This window comes from Aspergillus aculeatinus, assembly GCF_003184765.1.
Source record: "Aspergillus aculeatinus CBS 121060 unplaced genomic scaffold BO66scaffold_55, whole genome shotgun sequence".
NCBI classification, from domain to species: domain Eukaryota; kingdom Fungi; phylum Ascomycota; class Eurotiomycetes; order Eurotiales; family Aspergillaceae; genus Aspergillus; species Aspergillus aculeatinus.
Window position 1 is genome coordinate 67,504 of NW_020291524.1, and position 22,074 is coordinate 89,577.

General features: G+C 52.0%; 9 protein-coding genes across 9 annotated transcripts; 4 read left to right on the forward strand and 5 right to left on the reverse strand.

Moving 5' to 3' along the window:
- Positions 1–1,417: 1,417 nt before the first annotated feature.
- BO66DRAFT_332676 (uncharacterized protein) lies at positions 1,418–1,615 on the forward strand (the record flags this gene model as incomplete). The annotated part of the gene is made up of 1 exon (XM_025644144.1): positions 1,418–1,615. A coding segment is annotated over one exon (198 nt), but the record flags the coding sequence as incomplete, so codon positions are not given.
- A 1,373-nt stretch (positions 1,616–2,988) lies between these two features.
- On the reverse strand, positions 2,989–4,885 carry BO66DRAFT_357818 (acetamidase/formamidase family protein). The gene is made up of 5 exons (XM_025644910.1): positions 4,595–4,885; positions 4,517–4,535; positions 4,151–4,439; positions 3,795–4,071; positions 2,989–3,702 (listed from the first exon to the last, which is right to left on the reverse strand). The coding sequence occupies exons 1-5, from the start codon at positions 4,667–4,669 to the stop codon at positions 3,124–3,126; spliced, it is 1,239 nt and encodes a 412-aa protein (XP_025499784.1). The 5' UTR covers positions 4,670–4,885; the 3' UTR covers positions 2,989–3,123.
- Positions 4,886–4,982: 97 nt separating this feature from the next.
- usgS (transmembrane protein UsgS) lies at positions 4,983–6,706 on the reverse strand (the record flags this gene model as incomplete). The annotated part of the gene is made up of 5 exons (XM_025644911.1): positions 4,983–5,547; positions 5,602–6,001; positions 6,057–6,229; positions 6,294–6,400; positions 6,649–6,706. 5 exons carry the CDS (start codon positions 6,704–6,706, stop codon positions 5,191–5,193), a joined length of 1,095 nt encoding a protein of 364 aa, XP_025499785.1. The 3' UTR covers positions 4,983–5,190.
- A 425-nt stretch (positions 6,707–7,131) lies between these two features.
- Positions 7,132–9,250, forward strand: BO66DRAFT_394969 (uncharacterized protein). The gene has a single exon (XM_025648117.1). The coding sequence runs from the start codon at positions 7,334–7,336 to the stop codon at positions 8,957–8,959; it is 1,626 nt and encodes a 541-aa protein (XP_025499786.1). The 5' UTR covers positions 7,132–7,333; the 3' UTR covers positions 8,960–9,250.
- A 1,398-nt stretch (positions 9,251–10,648) lies between these two features.
- BO66DRAFT_394970 (signal recognition particle 14 kDa protein) lies at positions 10,649–11,646 on the reverse strand. The gene is made up of 2 exons (XM_025648118.1): positions 11,420–11,646; positions 10,649–11,301 (listed from the first exon to the last, which is right to left on the reverse strand). The coding sequence occupies exons 1-2, from the start codon at positions 11,444–11,446 to the stop codon at positions 10,921–10,923; spliced, it is 408 nt and encodes a 135-aa protein (XP_025499787.1). The 5' UTR covers positions 11,447–11,646; the 3' UTR covers positions 10,649–10,920.
- Positions 11,647–11,795: 149 nt separating this feature from the next.
- BO66DRAFT_357827 (MIF4G domain-containing protein) lies at positions 11,796–14,635 on the forward strand. The gene is made up of 2 exons (XM_025644912.1): positions 11,796–13,214; positions 13,279–14,635. The coding sequence occupies exons 1-2, from the start codon at positions 11,810–11,812 to the stop codon at positions 14,520–14,522; spliced, it is 2,649 nt and encodes an 882-aa protein (XP_025499788.1). The 5' UTR covers positions 11,796–11,809; the 3' UTR covers positions 14,523–14,635.
- Positions 14,636–14,695: 60 nt separating this feature from the next.
- BO66DRAFT_382314 (uncharacterized protein) lies at positions 14,696–16,233 on the reverse strand (the record flags this gene model as incomplete). Its single annotated transcript, XM_025646003.1, has 2 exons — positions 16,193–16,233; positions 14,696–16,135 (listed from the first exon to the last, which is right to left on the reverse strand). Exons 1-2 carry the CDS (start codon positions 16,205–16,207, stop codon positions 14,696–14,698), a joined length of 1,455 nt encoding a protein of 484 aa, XP_025499789.1. The 5' UTR covers positions 16,208–16,233.
- Positions 16,234–16,573: 340 nt separating this feature from the next.
- BO66DRAFT_431602 (uncharacterized protein) lies at positions 16,574–19,099 on the forward strand (the record flags this gene model as incomplete). The annotated part of the gene is made up of 2 exons (XM_025650594.1): positions 16,574–18,341; positions 18,381–19,099. The coding sequence occupies exons 1-2, from the start codon at positions 17,015–17,017 to the stop codon at positions 19,097–19,099; spliced, it is 2,046 nt and encodes a 681-aa protein (XP_025499790.1). The 5' UTR covers positions 16,574–17,014.
- Positions 19,100–19,742: 643 nt separating this feature from the next.
- Positions 19,743–21,970, reverse strand: BO66DRAFT_474583 (uncharacterized protein). Its single transcript, XM_025653150.1, has 3 exons — positions 21,917–21,970; positions 20,318–21,837; positions 19,743–20,248 (listed from the first exon to the last, which is right to left on the reverse strand). Exons 1-3 carry the CDS (start codon positions 21,957–21,959, stop codon positions 19,748–19,750), a joined length of 2,064 nt encoding a protein of 687 aa, XP_025499791.1. The 5' UTR covers positions 21,960–21,970; the 3' UTR covers positions 19,743–19,747.
- Positions 21,971–22,074: the final 104 nt, after the last annotated feature.

Consider the following 22,074-nt stretch of genomic DNA (forward strand, 5'->3'; position numbering starts at 1 on the left):
TTCTTGGATAAAAAGTGTAGAGAAAGAATATGAGAGGAAGGATCAATAGTAATAAACTACTAATAATAAGAGTTGTCTCTATTCACTTACTCTAGCCATTGTTCTGTTCACCCCTGTTTACTCAGTATAGTAAACAAGCTTGTTTCTTTACTACATGCATGGTTCAACGGAAAAGACCATTAAATCTTACAATAATTCACATTATGAAGCTTTTTGTCTCATTTCCAGTACGCTGAAAGTTGTTTACCGTGTCTAGTCTCCTATCATAGCTTTCCGTTTCTCTCCTCTTTCATACTTCCACTCTTCTACTCTGCAACTCTGCCGCTCTATTAGTATTCTGATCCTTCCCATCTACCAGAGATCTGGACGAACCTGCCATGGCTGTATCAAATCTTTATACTCCCTCAGGCTGGCTGAAAACCAGGGGCGTTATACCTAATTACTGATCTAGTGGCTACCGAGAAGCAGGTCTAATTCCACTAGAAAGCCATTTACTTACGATTCTCTTCGTGGTGACAGGTACTCCTATTGATACCATTCCAGACGTTGATTGCTCTCAGCTCGTACGCTATCATAAAACATATATCCTTTACGGTCTTCAACGTGATGTCTCAGAAGCTTAGAAACAGACCTCTAAGCAAGCGAATTTCTACCAGCGCATCATTCTCCCAAACCCTATGTTGCTTTTGACCAAGGTACTCAACGAGACAAACTTAAGGGAAAAGAAAAGCCTCCCACAGAGACCGACAACACATGCTCACCACTTATCATCCTCCGGTGGCTTGCTGACCATAATACTAACTGAGAAATACTGCCTTTGCTCAGTCTCGGTCATATAGACTTCCAAGCAACAATCTTTTTCGCTTCGAGATTTATCAAAGCTGAGAGGGATTTGCTCTCTTCGCCTTTGCCAAAACTGGACACACAGAACCAGCGGACAGAATGACCGTGTGTATCTCCGTATCTTGTGTCTCAAGGGACTCGCATGAGGAATCTCAGCGCGATTGATACAGGTTTCTGAGATATGTTATGTATGCACTCGAGAATATGGGCAAAGTAATTGCTCAACGTGATGCATACACCATGCTCATGTCAAGGCATCAAAACCAAATTGGAACATGCCCAGAGTCCCAGTGGATAGCCGATGGTCCTACCTGCCCCTCGCCTGTCTGTTATGAATTACTAGGAATCCACACAGCTAGTGTGCAACCTTCATGAAATCAATGCCGATAGTCACGTTATTAAGTTGAGGCAGATGCAGGATTCGCTAGAATCGGCAACCTACAACAAATTTCGTGCTGATGTGAGGGACATGCCGGTGACCAATTTCATCATTCACCGCGTTTTGACGTATCCTTGGGCTAAACCGAAGGTCACGAAGCTGAAGATGCATACTCCTGAGAAGATACGATAGCAACGGGATAATCTCCCGACGATGGTGGTCGCCGGCATTATCAAACGGTGCGTGTCTCCGTGGTCGTCGAAAACCACGTTTCCTCGGAAGTCAAATGGCGAGTTGAGAATTGTCCATCACTATCTTGCGTTGAATGATGCAATTGTTAAAAAGGCTTACCCGATGCGAAAATCGAACTTATCCTCAACAGCATGGTGTTAGCAAAACTCCATGTCTTCTTCAAGGCTGATGCAGCCAACGGTTACTGGGCAATTCCTCTTGCTGCTGAACATGTATATTAGACCGCGTTCAGTACCATTCTCGGGCAATTTTGTTACCGGCGCATGGGGGCCAGGCCTGACCAGAGCTTAGTCCAGTCAACAACAAGATACATCATATCAAGGAGATCACGTACTGCGCCTACAATGGTACCATGTCCTATCACGTCTTTAAGACGTTGATTGTTTTGGCTCCTGGATCTTCAGTTGAGCCCGACAGTCAAGAGATTACTCCTGTCATTCAGCGGTGCTTTTCCTCTGTGCCACTGCACTTCACCGCGTCAAGCGCGTACAACAGCTTGTTTACTTCATTCCTAATGCTTGTTGAGGTTTATCCTTTATTTGAAGCAACATCCCGGCCGATGATGGCCGGGTAGCTTAGTTATTGCTTATTAGTTAATAGTCTCTCTTCTTTCTTATTATTCTGCCTCAATCTGCCTGTCTCTTAGCTAGTGAAAATAATTAATCAGATTGCTTTATTTGATGGATTGTTCTACCTTCCTCCCTCCACATATTGGAGTCTTCAGTACGAACGTCTGTTCGTCTCGATGCATTCCAGACTGCATATTCACTCTATTTCCTATAATCTAAACTTATTTATTCATCGTCTCTAGACGCTATGTTTATCGTCTGTCTCGACCTTACGCCACCGTCTCTGGATCTATGACGATCTTGATATATCTAGCAGTCGAGGACACCAGCAGTTCTTAGAACTGCGATATCTGTAGCGGAACTCATGGTAGTCGATATTCGGCCATTAGCTAGCCTCTCTCTCGCGAACTTCCTTCCCTCAACAACTCAGCACAATTCATCTTGATACCTACGTTTCCTCGCCCATGGCGGTGTTCCGTGACATCTGGTAGCATCACAGGATCTTCCATCTCATCGGGAACCAACAGAATCAACATTATGATTCCCCGAACTTCACGAAGGGTTTATGCTACGCATATGCCGGTCATAATCCATAGATGCTCTTGGTCCCTGCTGTGAATAACGCTTCGGTTTCTGGCATGGCGAAAGGCTCCTTGCAATGCATATCCCGGACATATGATACCCCATGAGAGATGCCATGTGGTTTTCGCAGGGGTCACTTTTCACTTGCGGGTCCCTTTGGTTCTGTCTGAGATCCGAGTCGCCAGTCATTCTGTGCTATGCCCACCTTTTTGGCTTCGCTTGTTGGTATGTTAAACCCAAATGCAACCCTTACTTTCATCAATGAAAGCCTGGGTGGTTAGTTTTATGGCAAAAACCGTGCCCTTACGCATTGAAAGTCTACACAATGGTCCTGCTCTCGTATTGAAGGCAACTGAACTTCCGGCTGCGGAGTATCCAAGGCATTGACTAACTGATGCTAGTTCGTAAGGAATAATCATACCAAGCTGGAACAGACCACGTAGGATTGAAAGGGAGCAGCATTCCTCAATTCTTGACAGATCAACCACTGCACCTACCCTACTCACTCGTAAAAGCACAGCTCCCCATATCCAACTGCACCACATCCCCCTCCGGCCGAATATCAAAGTCAAAGATATCCATGGGCACCCCCAGCGTCGTGCACGCGTTCGGGATATCCACCAGCCCGGCGATATGTCCCTGCACCGGCGCGCAGCTCAGCAGCAGGTAGATCTGGTAATCATCATACCCATACCGACGCAAATACTCGATGACCCGCAGGCAGGTCTGGCGGTAAGCCACCGTGGCATCCAGGTAATGCTGCTTTCCGTTCTCATCGACCGAGAACCCCTCGAAGGTCAGGTATCGACCCGGTCCGAATTGCGGCTCCACGGGGCCCGGGTGGAAGATCGGGGACTTCATGCCCATCTTGGCCATCCCGCCCTTGAGCACGGTGAACTTGAGCGTGATGACGCCGGCCATCTCGATGGCGCCGCAGAACGAGATCTCCCCGTCGCCCTGCGAGAAGTGCAGATCGCCGACGGAGAACTTGGCGCCGGGGACGTGCACGGGGAGGTAAACCTTGGAACCGCGGGAGAGGTTCTTGATGTCGCAGTTGCCGCCGTGTTCGGGGCGGCCCTAGAGCGGAAATCAAGATTGTGTTAGCTTGAGCTCAGCTTCCAACTTCACCTCGTTTCACGGGAGCGCATGATGAGGTGAGGGAAGCATACCGGAATCGTCCTCGCCCCTTCTCTAGCGATCTTCCCCTTCAGACTCTCTTCGGCGCTCCCTGCATGCGCATTCTTCGGCTCGGGGGGCTTCGCCACATCGCGCTGGAGATCCGCGCTCGCCGCGATCAACTCCCCCTCCCGACGATTCCACTCCGCCAGGATCTCGGCGGACGGCGCGCAGCCCAGGATTCCGGGGTGGATCAGTCCTGCGAAGCGGACGTGGGGAATGTGTCGCGACGAGCAGAAGATCCCCTCAAAGTCCCAGATGGCCTTTGCTCTGCGGTATACTGCCAGTCAGTTCTAGGGCCTAGCCTCCCCTCCCAAATCAGATTGCGTATGGTAAGGGTCTGGCTCACGCTTTAGGATAAAGCTCGTCCAGAAACCCGCCTCCATTATTCTTGTCGAAGATCCCCGTAAACCCCCAGGGGTGATCCTCGAAGGGCTGAACGTCTTGAATCTCCACCAGCAGAACGTCGCCCGGCTCGGCGGTTTCGATCTCGAAGGGACCGGATAGGTAGTGGATCTGAGTGAGGTCGACATTCTTGACGTCGTCGGCGGAATCGTTGTTCTTGATCTGGCCGCCGGTCCAGTCGAGACATTCGATCTTGACGACTTCGTTGTTGGCGATTTTGCCGCATGCAGGGACTGGTTTCGTTTAAGTGAGGGTATGATTAGCATGGCGCTTGGAGATTATGTCAGATCAATAGAGACTGTGGCGGTACCATCTGGATGCCATCGGTTCTGCAGAATATCAGTATCGATGCGGAGACAGGAACTGTATCAGATCAGATGACACGCACGTGTAAGCCAGGCTGCTCCCAGGCGGGCTTGTCAAGATCAACCGTGAGCGCCGTGCGAATCTTCTTGTGGCCCATGGTGAGTACGATGTGATGTGATACTTCTGTTTGGTGTCTGGTGAAGGTCTTCGCAGATTTACAGCAGAAAGGAAGAATGAGTTTAGCTCTGCAGCAAACGCCCCTCCCCCGGGCTGACAGTCGCCAATTAAGTATTCGTAGCTGCACAATTCTCCCCTGCAGCTGAGAAAAACATTCCCCGCTGCAGCAGTTCAAAGAAAGTCTCGCTCAGACCCATGGTTATCAGCAGGTCAAATCGGAAATGAACGGGGAGGAATGATGAGGGGGAGGGAGAGAAAGTGGGACAAGGTTATCTTATCGGAGGGTCAATGACGCTTATCTGCGGGGAAGCTTCTCCCACCTCTTCCCATCTATTTTGCATTCAACTATTTCTGATAACGATATCGGAATTGTTACACCCATACGGCTCTTATAAAAGCCCTTTACAAATTTGCTCAAGTCACCCCAAATCTATACAGACCCCGGGTTGTCTACTCCGCCGCTCAGTCAAATCCCGGGGCACTCCCTCGATCCACCACCATCTAGGACAATTGCCGGCTAGGGGCATCAGGTGCCTTGGGCTTTTCCTCCTCTTCTTCCATGTTGATCTTGTCGAGTTTATCCAAGGGAAGACTCAGGAAATCGTGCTTGTTCTTCCAGGTCGTCTGAGTCTCAGCGAATCCCTCCTTCAGCGCAGGGCTCGGTGGGGGATCCGTGATCTTGGTGACCAGATAGGCAGTCGATGCCTGAGCCACGCCGTAAAGGAGGACTCCAATGAAGGGCGCCTTCATAACGTGAGTGAAAGCGAATGCGAAGCCGAACAAGACCCCTTCACGATCAGCAAACCAACGCTTCTTCTGCTCATGGGTGAAGGGCACACGGCTGAAGTAGGGCTCCAACTGTTTCTGCTGTTAGACAAATGAGCACGAAAGGGAGGCAAGACAAAAACCTACAAGTTCACGCATAAGACTGCGGGAGGCATAGTAACTGTGCAAGAACGAGACCACGTAGCTCTTGGGGAGGATGAAGCCGGCCCCGAAAATGACAGCCGCAGGGGTCGTTCCCACGGCGCTTTGGAAGGCGAAGAACGAGGCAGCAGGCATCACGAAAGGACCGATGACGGGGACCAAAGAGAAGAGGTAAGTGCCGAGGAGCAATCCAGCCCGCTTGCCGTACCGTCTGAGGAACATGAAGAATGCTGCAAGGCCGGCACCCTTGGGAGTTCTGACCTTGCCGTCCGCGGTGGTGTACATGGACAGGTTGGGGTAATACATCTCGCGCAGGTTCTTGGGGTCTTCATGCTTGTGCTTGTGCACGTAGGTCGCGTCAACCCATTTGAGGGATTCCATGAAACTAACTAATTAGCATACCCAATCCGACTGGATATCAATCACAATATTTGACTTACATCTCGTCCAGGGTGGGTGTGATATAACGCATTAGTGTCATGAGCAAGAAGGGCACCTGGAGCACGGAGTTGGAGATGAAGTCGAGACCCTCGACGAGAGAGTCATCCCAGGTGGCATTTTCAAGATCGAGAACCCATGAGAGGATCCAGAGAACGAATTTGACCCCAATGATCTAGACGTGATCTGTTAGCTTGGGGGCCAGATATCTCGAGGCTGGTAATTGGCACCGCTCATACCGGAATTTGAATGATAAGTTGGATAGCAATTCCAACAGCGACTGCAAAGACAGCCTGTCGAAAGTGGTTGTATTTAAATAAGTCGGGATTCCCCAGCGCGCGGACAGCTATAAAGCGATGGTCAGCGATCCAACTCTCATGCTCCGATGACGTAGGTGTTTTGCTCAATGCCGCCCATCGATCATTCTGCGCGACAGCAGGTCTGACAATCAAGAATTGAAAAAGCCAGACATGGGAAAGCAAGAGAAGCCATCTCAAAGACCCCTTTTCTGCTTCACATGGTGGATTCCATGGAGCCACAAGCAAGCTCCACGCGGCGGGTGGGCAGGTAATTGAGCGGAAGAATCTCACTCACTTCCAACAATGGTGAGCTGACAGCCGCGAATAACGGCGTTCGGCTCAAAGTTCGGCATGATGCTCGACTATACCCAGGAAGAAAGCAGATGTGAGCTCAGGGATAGTTGAGAAAGAAAGAATTGGACATGTAGAGCTATTTATAGTGGTGCGTTGGCTCGAGGGGGAACAGCCACAGGCAACCACATAACGGAAATGTCCAAGTATGGCTGTGATTGTGGATTGGTGCAACATCCGCTAAGCGCCGGAGCCAGCAGCCGGACTACCCGCCCAGCCCCACGACGCCACATCTCACGTGACTGTGTTGATTGCCTTACTGCCTGAGGCTATTTACATCATACTCCACACCAGCCCCAACAAGCTTGCAGCGTGCAGAGCGCAGGGGAGATCCGCGACTAGTCCAGATTGGTTTTTGCCATGATTATTCCAGTTTGAGTTCATCCATCCATCTTCCGGGGTCATTCGGGCTCGATTATCTCACCACCACCACCATCATTCTGTACTATTCCTCCCCCCCTCCTCAATATCCCTGCTGATCGTCTCTCCTTTTCCATTCTTGACACTTCCATATTTCACATCACCTGCACTTTTCTATCACCCTACACTTCTATTCAATGTAATCTTCTGTTTCGGTCTCTTTCTTTTTTCCCTTATATTCCCATCATCCCATATCCCCATGATTGAGGATGTCTGATTCCTCCGATGCGCCGCTCCCTCAGACCTTGTCCATCCGTCGGTCTGCTACTCTCCCCACCAAATTAAACCCGCGTACACGTCGTCACTCAGAATCTGTGAAACCGTCCGAGAACGATCTCTTCTACCATCCCTCCGCCAAAGTCGTTCATTTTGCCCCTAGAGCCCTCGCGCCTATTCCCTCGAGCACCGCGCCCGCGGACTTTGATTACCCGGTTGATACCGTTGAGACTCTTCCTTGGAGATCGCCTACCGAACGCACGGTCGCGCTCGCGCCTCTTCGTCTAGAAAATGTTCACGGCTTGACTGTCTTCCTGAAATGCGGCAATGTCGTCCACGCCATCCTCAAGAACTCACAATGTTGGTGCGTTGATGGCGAGTCGACTTTCGTCCTGCGCATCCGACCTCTCACCTACTATCGCATCGAACTGCCCAACCAAGTGGAGGACGATAGAACATTGGTCGCGGAAATGAAGAATGTGTTGCCGAAGATTCTCCGATATGAAGTTACGCCCTGTCCCTTCAAGAGGGGCTTCACCGTCGAAATCCCCGAGGAAGCCAAGGCGCCTAGAAGGAAGAGGGCATGGCGTCCCAAAGGGCGCAGAGAAAGCGCTCCCGTCCCTTCCATATGCAAGCAAGACCGACTTCAACCAAAGGATGACTTGGCGACTGACTCGCCTAGCGGTGGCGAAGACACGGACGGAGATGCGACGGACGATAGTGGCTTTACGACCAGAGGCAGCAACAGCACCATTTTAGAGACCATCGCAGACGATAATGAGTCGTCTGAGCCCATTCAGATCACAGGGCCAACTCAGCGTTCGGGCCAGTCCGTGGCCGAAACACAGCAGAACTTTCAGACCTTGCTGGCAAGGTTCGAAGATAGTGCTGAAAATCAGGTTGATCCTGAACTATCCTTTTCCTCTAGTGTGGAATCATTCCACTCACTTGGCCCATCTTTTACAGCTATCCCGGATTTGGACACCTGCTCTACTCCTGCGTCAAGCGAGAGTGACGACCACTATGACAATGAAAGTGGTGATGTTCACTCGTCTTCGGAAGACTCACATCTTCCCAAGTCGAAGCGCTCTGACAATAGGGTCTCTGTATACGTCGACTGTTGGGATCATATGTCGCCGGCAGACGATCTAGCAAGAGACCTTTCCGAGCAGGAGCCCCAACCGGTTACCATCACCCCTAACTCTCCTTCGCCCGCCCCAGAACCTACCGGGCTTGCTTCAAGCACCGACTCTAATTCTAATCTTTCCAGCATGAGCGCAGAATTTCGCCGTCGCTCCAAGGCATCCCGCCAGCGGGAGGTCTCTCCCATGCCACCACCATCTACTTTGACGCTTGCCAAACCTGAGAAGCACGATGCAGCTTCTTTGATTCACAAAACCGCCTCACTCGTCTTGGTCCCTCCCATTCAGCTCCTGGTCGTGCTCATTCATATTGCTGCCCGGATTGTTATCGGGCCTGCTCTGAACTCGACTATGAGGGAGCTCAAGCGCAACATCGAGGACCAATTAGCTGAAGGTCAGGATATTGTGGATGATTTCGATCTTCCTCTTCCTGATTGCTTTAGAAGGTCCGAGGAGTCCACTGAAAAAGACTCATGATATGTGGGCGGAGGTAACGGCTTCGCTGGCTCACCATACTATTCTTTCCCAGTTCAACATACCACTCTTTGGCACATTTCCTTCACTCACATCCGTCAGTCATGATATTCTTGTTTTATTCCCACACACGCCTTCATTCTGTGATGATCTGTCTACATGAATTTCCGTTATCCAGTCCCATGCATGGTCCGGGACACATTTGATTTGTGGGTGGGCCAATCTGCATTGGAAATGTACCCTAATGTCTTTATTGTATTCTAGCGTGTACCATCAATTATACTTAATTTGTGAGACATTTCTTTTCTAGACATCTGAAATCATCAACCTGCCAATCAACTTTCTGCCCATTGTGATTTGATAAGTAGGGTACTACTGTAGAGACGCAACACGGACCTCCGGGGTTGAGACCTGAACGAATGGTATGATCTAGATTGGGGACAAAGAAAGTTGATAGGTCACATTAGCGTGAGGGGAGGTGGAATCAACAGTAAAGTTACTAGGTAGGTAAGCGCCCGCCCACGGCAACAACCTAAGGTCCCCGTTCCCCATACTTAAACGTTAACTTATCACCATCGAACCACCTCCCCTCCTCGAATTGCAGCGCGTAGTAGTTACTCGCTACTACGTCCATCTTCACCTCCTCCTTTCTCATTTCCTCCTTCTCACCCCCACCCCAACTCCATCCCCCGATTTCCCCTTCCCCCTCTATGCACGCCACACCACCACAACAACCATGTGGCGGAAAGTCCCCATGCGCATCCGCCAACAAAGCCGGGTCTGGCTCACGGCCCTCCACGCCTGGTGGAAAGTGCCCCTGAAGTTCCAGCAGAAACGGGTCCTCTTCCTGGCCAGCCTGATCCTCTTCACCGTCCCGCCCATCCGCCAGCGCGAGAACGGCTACTACCGCTTACCGGCCCCGGGCTTGCCCGCCTTCCCTCGCCTGCCGGTCTCCAAATAATCAAATCACGGGGTTGTTTGTCGTTTGGCAGAACGATGACAAACCGGGGGGTATATCGTCTCGATCACGCGGTTTCTCTATGTGGTTTGTCTGGGGTAGAGGGTTTTGGGGTTTGCGGGGGAAACACTATGGCATTTACACTGGGGGGTGGGGGCTCAAGCTTGAGGATGGCTTGTGGGGTTGGCTATACTGTCGGGCTTTCGAATTGGAGAAGTGGTGAGAGATTGGACATTGATGATCGACACGGCGGGGACTTCTGGTTATCTCGTTGGAGGGTTGGCTCCTGGGTGGTGGTGGTTGACTATCTGGTGGGGATTGCGGCATTGATAAGGGGTCGGTGGGTGGGTGCTTGTGTAGAGGAACGGCCCATTCAGCGCGTATTTCCTTCCAACCTTACTTATTTTCTCGGTCTCTATTGGGTTGAACTGTGTCACGGGCTGGATTCCTGGGTATACTGCGGCTCTTTGGGGTTTGTCTTTTGCTTGATAATGGAGGATGATGATTGGCTTCACAGGGAAGAGAGACACGTTGTCTTAGGTAGAGTGTGTTGAGGGACGGATCCGTGACTAGGGAAGGGCAAGGGGTTGATTGCCGAGGAGATGTGCTGTGCAACTCTGGGTTCTTCTTTGGTGCATGTAGAGATTTGGATGGCCCTTCTTGATATCCATCGGTACCTTCTGGCAGGGGGCCATGCTGTCATGCTTCGTCCTTAAGAAACCCATAGAGGATGCTCATATACTACACAATTGATGGCTCGAGAACTCGGTTACTCCATACCCAGTTGCATGAATATCAGTTGATAAATGAAAGAACAACAAAAGAGATCGACCCATGAAACGCCAATAAATGCAATCAAATCAACCATACAATGAATAAGCACAGCAGATCATTCAGCATATCCTCCAACCCCTCAAACCTTCCCATATGCACCCAACCAACCCCAAAGCCACAGTCCATAATCCTACCTCAATAGGATTTCGACTTCACACCCAACAACTAGAAATCAAGCCTTCTGCACCTTCCCCCCAGCCTTCCCCTTGGCAGTCTTCTTCTTACTGCGATCCCGCTTCTTCAACCCCGTCATCCCCGCCTTACACACCTCCGCATACCGGGCGTAGAACTCCTCCAACTCCTCCGGGCTCACCACCGTCGACAGCTTGACTTTCTTGGCGCCGGCCGCCGCTGTCTTCTTGTCGGTATTCGCTTTCTTCGGGTTCGGGGCGCCGGTGTTGCCGTCTGTTGCGCGGATGAGAATTGCCGGTTGTTGTTGTTGTTGCTGGTCCTGGGAGTTGTCGGCGTTGATCCAAGGCTTTTGGGTGAGGTAGACGGAGCCGCGGGCTTTTTGGGAGGTGGTCGTTAGGAGGGTGGTTAGGGAGGTGAAGAACTATTTTTGGGTTAATTTAGATGCATAGAATGTAAAGGGGTTTGGGGGGGTGGAGGGAGGGGGGTCAAAGTGTCTGAAAGGGACAGATTGGGGGATTTGGGGTTCGGGCTGGACAGACCTCCTCATGGTTGAGGTGTGCGGGCATTTTGAATGGATGCGTGCTCAGTATTGGGGATTGTTGATGGTGTAAGTTGAGTGGTTGGTTTAGTGGAGATGGTGGTCTTGAACCCCCTAACCTGGATACAGTATGTTGAAAGGTAGAGGATGAGGAGAAAGAAGCAGCAGTCCAATGCACCTGTGAAGCTATGCTCTAATCAATGAACCCAATGGCCAGACGATCTCGACTCAGCGAGTTGAGTGGGGAGGGGAGAGGAGAGGAGCTCCGCATCTTCATCTCACCGCCCTTCCTGGTTTCCGCCTCCGCGGACTTTTTTGAAACGGCATTATTTTCGCAATAGACCAAAAAAAAAAAGTTCACTGCATCAAGATTCTCACCAAGACATAAAAGATGCCACGTCCTAGGCATAATACAACCTCGCTACCTCGGAATCTCCGGGAGGAGCTGGGGATCCGCGATACCTACGGTGAGCGGAAGCGCAACGGCCCTGGCGCGAGGAAAGATCGTCGGAAAGAGGAACGACAGTCGAAGAAACAGCGGGGAGGGCAGAAGAGGGGTCCTCAGCCGTCTTACGGGGGCTATGATGACGATGACGACGACGATGAGGATGGATTTGGTGGATTTGATGACGACGCCGATGCGGGAGATTCGGACGACAACGACGATGTTGCGGCGACCATGGCCAAGTTGAAGCAGAAGGAGGCTGCTAAGGCTGCTGCGCCCGAGAAGCCGAAGAAAAAATTGCAGACGACCGACAACGATGCTGAGGCGGTGGCTGCCTCGCGTCCGATCTCGAAGACAGTCAAAGCGAAATTGGACGAGGATGATGCGGAAATTGCTGCGTTGGAGAAGAAGTTGGGTCTCAAGAAGGGCAAGAAGCTTCCCAAGGCTTTTGAGGAAGATGGCTTGGGTGATCTCCTCGGCGATCTGGATGAGGGCTCCGATGATGAGAATCGCAAGCGCAAGCGAGAGGCTGACGACTGGTTGCGCAACAAGCGGAGAAAGGCCCAGGGTTTGCCGGTCGAGGACGACGTTGAGTCGGACGACGATGACAGCGAGATGGGTAGTGAGGATGGGTTGGATGCATTGGAGGGTTTTGACGAAGACGACGACTCTCTTGGAGACTTTGATGAGGATGAGGACTTGGAGGAGGATGAGGATGACGAAGATGAGGATATGGATGGCATGGATCTCGACGAGGATGAAGAGGAAGAGGAACCCGTTCCTAAGAAGAAGGAAAACCCATACGTTGCACCGGTTCAAGAGCCCAGTGGGAATCAACCACAAAAGTACATTCCTCCCTCGCTTCGCGCTAAGGCTTCCTCGGAGTCCGAGAGTCTTGTACGTCTTCGGAGACAAGCGCAAGGACACCTGAACAAGCTGTCCGAAGCCAACATGATGTCAATCCTGGCGGAGTTCGAGAAGCTATACCGTGATTATCCCCGTGGAGAAGTCACCTCGACCCTCATCACACTCTTGTTCGGACTGATTTGCGAACGATCCGCTCTGTCGGATACCTTCATCATCCTGCATGCGGGCTTCATTGCTGCCGTCTACAAGGTGATGGGTATGGACTTTGGCGCGGAGATTGTGCAAAAGATTGTCGAAACCTTCGATGCTCGTGGAGACGAAAGAGAGTCGTTCTCAGGGAAGGAGACAATCAACCTGATCTCCCTTCTTTCCCAGCTGTACAATTTCCACGTTATCTCAAGCACGTTGATGTTTGACTACATCCGGATCTTCCTCCAGGACATTACAGAGGAAAACACCGAGCTTCTCCTCAAGATCATCCGAAGTACGTATCTAACCGCCTGCAAGCTCACTCACATACCATACATAGTACTAACGACGAACCACAGACTCTGGTCCTCAGCTCCGCCAAGACGACCCCTCCTCCCTCAAGGATATCGTGCTCCTCATTCAACCCGCCGTAGCCAAAGCCGGCGAGGCGTCCCTCTCCGTCCGCACCAAATTCATGATCGACACGATCACCGACCTGAAGAACAACCGCCTGAAAGCCGGCGCCGGCTCGACCATCTCGTCCGAACACCTCACGAAGATGCGCAAGATCCTCGGCGCGCTCAACAACACGCGGGTCATCCGCGCCTCGGAACCCATCAGCATCTCGCGGGAGGACATCCACAACTCGGCCAAGAAGGGGAAATGGTGGCTCGTGGGCGCCAGCTGGCGCGAGGACCCGCTTGAGTCCGCGCGCCAGGAACTCTCGAGCCTGCCCGCCGGCACGGACCAGCAGCACGCCCTACCCGACGACGACGACGACGACAGCGACAAAGAACCCGACTGGGTCAACATCGCCAAAGCCCACCGGATGAACACGGACGTGCGCCGCTCGATCTTCGTGGCCATCATGTCCGCCACGGACTACCAGGACGCCCACGTGCGCTTGCTCAAACTCCGGCTCAAGCGCGCCCAGGAGTTCGAGATCCCCCGCGTGCTGACCCACTGCGCCATGGAGGAGGCCGCGCACAACCCCTACTACACGCTGATCGCCCGCCGGCTGTGCGGCGAGATGGGCCGCCGCATCAAGGTCTCCTTCATGTACACCCTGTGGAACATCTTCAAGCGCATGGGCGAGAACGGCGACCTGCACGACGACTCCGACTCCGACGGCGGCTTCGGCGACGACGAGGACGAGAACAACAAGCTCGGGATGAAGTCCATCGTCAACCTGGCCAAGATGTACGCCTCCCTGGTGGTGGACGGGACCTTGAACCTGGGGATCTTGAAGATCCTGAACTTCGCCTACCTGCAGCCCAAGAGCAAGATGTTTGTGGAGCTGCTGCTCATCAGCGTGATGCAGCAGTCGCAGCAACAGAACAGGAAGAAGAAGCGCGGGAGCAAGAAGAGCAAGAAAGGCGAGGAGGACGGCGATGAGGAGCGCGATGAAAAGGCCCTCATGGAGATCTTCTTGCGTGTCAAGGAGACGCCGCAGATCGCCAAGGGGCTGATCTTCTTCCTGCGCAAGGTCGTCGCGAAGACGGACATTGTGCCCTCGGGCAAGGATTTGAAGTTGGTGAAGTGGGGGTGCACCGTTGCGGTCGATGCGCTCAAAATTGTGGTGAAAGATACCGGTGCCGATTAAGTCAATGGCTATGGTTGAGTTCTTAACTGATTTTTGGTGCATCCGGCGTTGCAAGGTGTGGCGTTTTTTTGGGATAGGGCCAAAAGCAAGTGTATATAGACATGTTATTTCAGACATCATCGTTGCGATGAGGTGGTTGTTATTATCTCATTCATACATGTAGGGTATCTAATTTATGCACTATCTTGACCGTCTACATCGGAGACCAGCTCCCATTCCAGCACCACGGTCCACTTGCCTGATGCTTGCAAAGCAGTATTTCCAGAGAAGTTATCTCCGATTTCCTCTCCTATGTCACTCCCCCCCAGATCGATATCCCAGGTCAGCCCTCGAGAAATCCCGATGGCACTTCCTGGGCGAAGTTCAGGCACTGTTGAGGCAACACGCCGCCTGGGCTGTATCACCGTCTCGGACTGAGTCCGTGGCGCCCCAATGAGAAGCAGTTTCCTGAGCCGCGGGTCTCTTTCTGTCCCTGCCTCATCACCAAGAGCATCGGTCTCATGCCCGCACACAAACGCAAGAGGACCGCAGCTCGGAAGAGCAGACTGATGCACACTCTCGATCCGAACCACGGTCGAACTGGACCGCGGATCATTCCAGGGGGTATCCGCTCCCGTGCGCCGGGCCACACCCGTCTGTCGCTGCTGGTCGTGTCGTGTGCCCGTTTCCAGAACCCAGCTGCGCACTTCAGCAGCCATCCCATCAGGGAGATAAGCGTGGGCGGGACCGCGAGCACGTCCGCGTCGACGCAGCGCACGCGAAGATGGCGAGAACGGGGTCGGGAGGGCAGCGAGCTCGTCGTCCATGTGCGATGGGGACGGTGAGCGAGGTAGCACGAACGCTGGTGGCTTACGTCGTTGAGACGATGGTAGTGGCTCTTGCGTCGATGCAAAGACCCATGGCTTGCTACTTGATTGGGGTTGGGTGCTTGGAGGGAGGTGAGATGTTGGAAAGAGGAAACGTCGGGGATTGGTTGTGGATGGAGGGTTGATGCTTGCCGGCGCTGTGGGTCGAGGTGTAGCTGTGGCTGCCGGGGTACGATGTGAGGGAGCTGGAGTGGCTTGCGTCTGCATCGAAGACTGTTTGGGGGCAACTGGAGTTGGGGACTGGGATCGAGACGTTGGGGACGCGGGATGATCTTGTGACGATGACACGATCTGATCTGTGTCTGATCGTGTCGCTACTGGTTGGGATGAGGGAGCATCGTCGTTCACTGAGATTCGACGCCGCTTTTTCCGCTCTTGGATGGTTGCGAAGAGATCTTCAAATTCGGAATCTTCATCTACTGGTGGCACAGGGGAGCTGCTCTGCGTTTGCCCGTCATCGAAGATGATTTCTCCCGAGCGTATGTGTGGCGTATCATCTTGCTGGTGGTCTTCCGCATCGTCTGAATCTTCGATGATTTCTTTCTGGCAAGGCGTCGAAATCGCACCCCTATCGCGCCTCAAAAAGCGGGCAGTTGGGACTGGAGTGCTCTGGGGTCCGTCGTCTTCGGTGGAGAATGCATCCTGAGTTGCCTGCTGCGATGCGGGGGTTCTCTGTGAGACGAAGAATCGAGGGGTCGAGGCGAACTGCGGCCCTCCACTCGATCGCGAGGATGCGCGAAAGGGTGTCTAGTGGTACGTCAGCTGCTGAAAAGGCTGCTAGAGTTCGACGGAAGCAGTACATACAGCTACAGGACGCATTGAAGCAGGCGAAAGTGAAAACACAGCATCGTAATTGATGAGGAGAACGCGTAGGAGAAGGCAATTGGAGATCGACCGCGTCGAATCAATATATCCAGATTGAGCAGGCGGTCAGGGCTACTAGCTAGGTGCGGGGTGGTTTCCCCAGCTATAGTTACATCAGTCCTTCTCATACTCGTCGATGCCTGCATTCAGTCTACCTTCTTTATCCATCAATTTCACCTACACTCATCTTTGTCACTCATCAAGCCTATCACTCTTGGTACTAATCCGAGTCAGCAAGAGACTGCTTTATCGCTTCTTTCGCAACAAGCGTATGAGGCATTTCTGACAGCCAAACATTCACGCAAAGAAACCCCGCATATGATCCGTACTCCTACCTACCGTCGAGAGCCATTGCAGTCAGTATGTGATAAATCATGGCTAGCAGAGGCCAACTCCAGCCACATGCACGCCGCACAATGCTCTCTTGAACTATTCGAGACATTCCTTATGACCTGGTCTTCATAGTTACGAAGTTCAGCTTCCGCTCATCTTCAGCCCGCCAAAGATGGATATAGAGTTCAGCAAATTGCATTAGCTGGTTTAGCCGCTCTTGCACAGCATAGCATTTTTGCTTTTGGTGGCAAGATGTTCAGCTGCAGTCTCATCCAGCCTTTGCAGTTCTGACTTCATAGTACAATCATCGTCTTTTTTTAGGGTGCATATATAGTGCCCCCCGGACCACAATTCTTGCTTTTAGCCTCTCATCGTCCATCTTCTGCTTAGGATTCTGACAGTTTAAACAACGCTCAACCACTTATTACAATGTCGGGCCCACCAGAAGGAGTGGTCTGGTTTCCCAAAAAGCTTTTCTCTGTTTGGTGGGACTCAAAGCTACATATTAGCGATGAGGATCGTATGAAAGAGCTCAAGCGAGAAGGGGAGGACTTTTATAAGTTTCTTTGGGTTGATATCACGGTCAACGCGAAAGTCGAAGACAAAGACAAGCCAAAGAAGAAGCATCCGCGCACTGAATTTGCTGTCGGCGGGGCGACGGCAAGCTACGACAAAATCTCCGCTCTGTATGGCAGGGATGCTAGCAACCCAACTCGGATCGTGACCTTGCATCAAGATGGGAATCTGTTCGCGCAGCCGGAACAGGCATATTTGGTACACTTCCCCATGCCGACTCCCGAGGAGCGATTCCTGTGGCTGGACCTCACCTATGCAATTCGTGGGGTATACCTCCCACAGTGTTGGAACTGCCCGTGGCCGTACGAAGATTTGGTCCAGCTGATCCGACTGGATTTCAAACATCGATCTGTTCAGATTCCGTTCGCCATCCCGTACAGCTCAAAGCTTTATCCCCAGCCGGAAAGAGATCTTTTGCCGGAGCAAATTGACAGAGCTGGGCTCGAGATCATGCCGGAAAAGACCATCGTGGACAACGTACTGCATCCGATCTTACAAACTACGACCCGGTTCACGAAGAAGATACTTGGTGAGAAGGCAACTAATTCGGATGGGGAGCCTTCTCACGAGGCTCTTTTCCAAGGTTCAGACGCAGAAACAAAACGAGCCAAGGAAGATCTCCGCAAATGGCTAGATAGCTGCAAAGGCAAGGGCCCACAAGATCAATTGGCCAAGGCCAGAGACCTCGATGCATTAGCCAAGAAGTACAATGTTGATCGCAATCCCAAATACTATCGTGCGGAGGTCGACCAAGAAGATCTCAGCAAAAGCCCCAGCGGCAAATTCCAGGAATCCCTGAAAAAATGGATGTTGGATTTCTGGGCTGAAAATCGGCCACATCTCTTTGGAAATCAGAAACATGCAGCCTCCGCCGCGCTAGTCGCAGAGAAATGGTCGCAGGAGATAGCTGAAAAGCCTGAGTTCAAGAATCTTACTGTTCAAAGTCTTTTGGCACAAAGAGACACCGGAGAACGTGAGAGATTAGTCAAGGCGCTCTCCGACGCGGTCAATGCCGGGCCCACGGGATGGAAGGTCATCCCCAAGCCCAAACTCGGTCCTGTGGATTCTTTCGGTGCTGCCATCACGGAGATGGGGGCTTTCTTGAAACTTGACTTTGGGGACGTCTTCGAATTCAACCTGGGAAAATGGGTGCTGAAAATGGCAGACTGGAATCAGTTTGGTAAATGGATATACCCAGACTGCCCGGTGTAGCCCAAAGACGACGAGTTATTTGGCCTGCCAAAGTACACCCCATGGCCTTGGTATCAGCGACGGGCATTGCTCTCCTCTCCCGGCGGTCAGCCTGATAGTATTGTGACCGGCCACATTGACTTCACCACGAACCCTACCTTTGGCCTGGGTCTTGGCCATGCGGACGTGACGCTCCGACTGGACGTTACTGAATTGATGTGCATTCTGCCTATGCCAGGGGAGGTATACACCCGTCAAGGGGAAGAAGAAGTTGGGTACCAGAATGTCTCTGCAAAAGGCGAGAAAGGACGACCAATTGACTTTTACAGTCGTGACCTTGTTCTCGCCTTTCCCGCTAGGGAGGTGAAGACCAGCTCTGCGACAAAGGACATGACACCAGATCATGGAGTTATCACTTACAATGGCAAGACTTTCCCTGATATCATCAAGCGCGAGTACGGCTTGGTCATGAACTACAATATCACCGAGTCGACCCCTTGGGAGAAACAACTTGCGCTTTTCATGGTTCAGATCCTGGCCGTCGCAGCGGACGCTATCCCCGTCGTGGGACCTCTCGTTTCATTTACCATCTACATGGGAGGTAATTCGATCATCGATGCTGCATGGATCTCGCAGTACGAGAACTCGAGCCCGCCAGTTTTTGCGTTGCTGTATTCTCAGAGAAGTAATGTGGCGAAGTACAAGACGAAGGTAGCGCCGAAGTTCAATTTCAAATTGACCCTCTGAGCGCGGCTACAGGCACAAATTGAAATATCATTGTGGCCGGATATAGCTGCACTTGGCCACTGACTATCTACTCATGGTTGGGGAAAATTATATGCGTGTATGTATGAAGCGCAAATCAGCGCGCAGAGTTCAACTGGTTTAGGGTTGTGGAGCTCCACCCAGCTATGTAGCCTCCAACCACCTCAAGCTTACAAGGGGAATTACATATGACTGGGCTCGGAAAATACAACGTTTGCAGAAGGTGATTGCAATTTAAAGGTAGACTTGATCGAGATTCTAAAGAAACTGCAGCGCGGCATGGTCCCCTCGTTCGCAGTGAGCAGATAGAGTCTAATGCTCTATATGAACTATACTAAAGAAGCGCATGGCGATGTGACCGCCAAATTGACCCAAGTCTCTGAGAGAAAAAGAGAAAGAAATGGTTTCCCTGCTTCTCGATGCATATATGCGGACATGCGTTCTTCCACTTTTCACCACGCCAAACGGTACTACCTTACATTCTCGAACGCACATGAGTTATTGGATAGCATCAGGGGTTGGAGCTTACCGTAGCTATGTTTGAAGGCCACAGTTCATGGGGAATTGGTCGGAAGAAGAGCTACGGGTGGAAAGAGAGTCGATTCCATTCAAAAGGTAACTTGCTGCTTTTCATTCTGACACACGAGAAATCATTCGCAAGGAAAGCCACTCCATCTCCAACGGGAAGCCCCGATAGGAATATTCATCCCCCAGAAACCGAATATCCTTGGCCCCCGATTTACTCAGAATATCTTCCCACAGCTCCTCCCACCGCATGAAGTAGGCTGTGTCCTCATGCGCATTGCCCTCGAAACACATTCCAACCACATACCCGTGCCGGTCGAACACCATCGATCCTGAGTCCCCCCAAAGCATCACACCGTTATACGAGCTGTACGAGTTGTACATAGAGTGTACATAATAAACCAATGGTTCTCCTCTTTCTTTTGGGTGGCGGGCAGTAGTATGGGTGATCCACGCTGTGCGCAGTCCGTTGTATCTCCCTTTCGTTTTGGCCGTGGAATGCCCTATCTTCCATAGAGATTGCCCGGGTCGGAGCCGCTCCTCCAAATACCAAACTCCCACAACTTCGGATACTGGGTCCAGAAAGTCCTCCGAGGGACATGGAGACTGCAAAAGGAGGCGAAAATGCTTAGCAAAGATGCGATTACCAGGGGCTAGGATAGGATGGTAGTTTACCTTGTTCTCACCCAGCCGTCGGTCTGCGCGCATGCGGACAAGGGCCCAGTCCAGGAAGACCGACGGTGAACTGACTTCTGAGGAGTAGGGTTCCTGTTGTCGTGCTTCCAGGCCGGACGTGGCGACCACAGTGCCGAACTCGTAGTTCTGGTTATCTTGATACTTCTGGATTTGGGCGCGTTCTGCTCTAATCTTAGTAAGGGTGTTGTTTAGATATGTCCAGAATTTTAGATCCCCGGGGGCGGACACAGGCTCGTTCTGCGCTTGCGCGGCTTGAAAACGTTCGCAGCGCATTTCATCCTCATAATCTCGTGCGAGATCATCGAGGTTGTTCATGTTCAATGTGATTTCATACAAGCCTGGGCTATCAACCAGGAGAAGTCTAGCCGCTGTGGTGTCTCGGAACGGTACGCCATATGTCTTCCACTCGTCAAAAGCCGGGGTGTTCTCTCCCTTCTGAGCACAGGACTCAACATGTGCATCGCTAGGCAGGACACAGCGCGCGGACGTCAGCGCGTACGGCATCCACTCATCTGTGTCCGGATCCTGGAGCTCCACCCAGCAGCCCAGGGTCCCCTGCGCTTCGGGTGAGTGGCCTGAGGCTAGACTATCCCCCATCTCACAGGGTCTATCCTCTTTGAAGCCGTGTGTAAGGGAGTCAGGAAGGCCATGCAGGTCCAGAGGTGGTCGGCTTGCCGAGTCCTGGCGGATAAGCACCCCAACTGAATCAAGACCAAATGATTCCAGAACGGTAACAATCTGTTCCCGAACCGCTTTCCAATCCACGGATGCCGTCGGATCCACCCCCAGCAAGACAGTGGGTGCAGAGACCGAAATCGAGGACGTCGCCCCAGCGCGACAGCAGCTAATATAAAGGACTCCCGTCAGAAGGATCGTCCGGAGAATTGCTTCTAACACAGCCTCCCACTGCGGAAAGATGGCGTCCTCTACGGTGCACGACTGCATCCGGAGGCGGTTCTTTGCGCAGAACAAGATATCACAGATCTCGACCGCGACGTTAAACTCATTGGTGGCGGATCCTTTTAATTCTGGGAGGTAGTGGTACACTGCCCAGGCCGCCCGCGTCGCTCGTGCAGCCCAGCCGGGGTCGTTGGGCTTCCTTTTCACTGTGATCTTCACGGTCGGTACGCTCGGCTTGCCTTGTTCGAATAGACCGCGCTGCTTCCAAAAGAGTACATTGTCGATCATCCCCAGGTCATTTTCTTTGCAGATTTCCAAAGCCTTTAGTGCCAAGTCGAGGTTCCTTCTATTGAGAGGATGGTCTGGGCTGATCGAATTGTGGTAATAGTCTGGTTCAGATGACGATGGGACGCCCACGCGGAGATCTTCTTCGATACGGTGGTTGTCTGAGGTCGTGTTGGGGCTCTCATCTCTGGATGACCGGTTGTTTCGTCTGACCCGGATGCGCTGGCCAGACGAGGACAGGAAGAGACCTGACGCGTAACTGAGTTCGTGTGCGGTGACTGGCACTACCTGAGGTCCACCTGCCAATGATATGGCTAGTAAAGTGTTAGCAGATGCGACTTCTCTAGATCGAGAGATCAAGAGAGTGAAAAGGAGGAGGCAAGATACGCATACCTCTCCTGTCTTCTTCCTCTGCAGAATCCACTCCTCGCAACATACTGGTAGAACTCTGTAGGTGTGCAATAATTGAGGTTATTTGTTGGTTAGGGAAGCTCTGGGAAGAATGAGCAGGGTTGGATTATATTGTGTGCATTTCTTTCTTCATTCCGGTA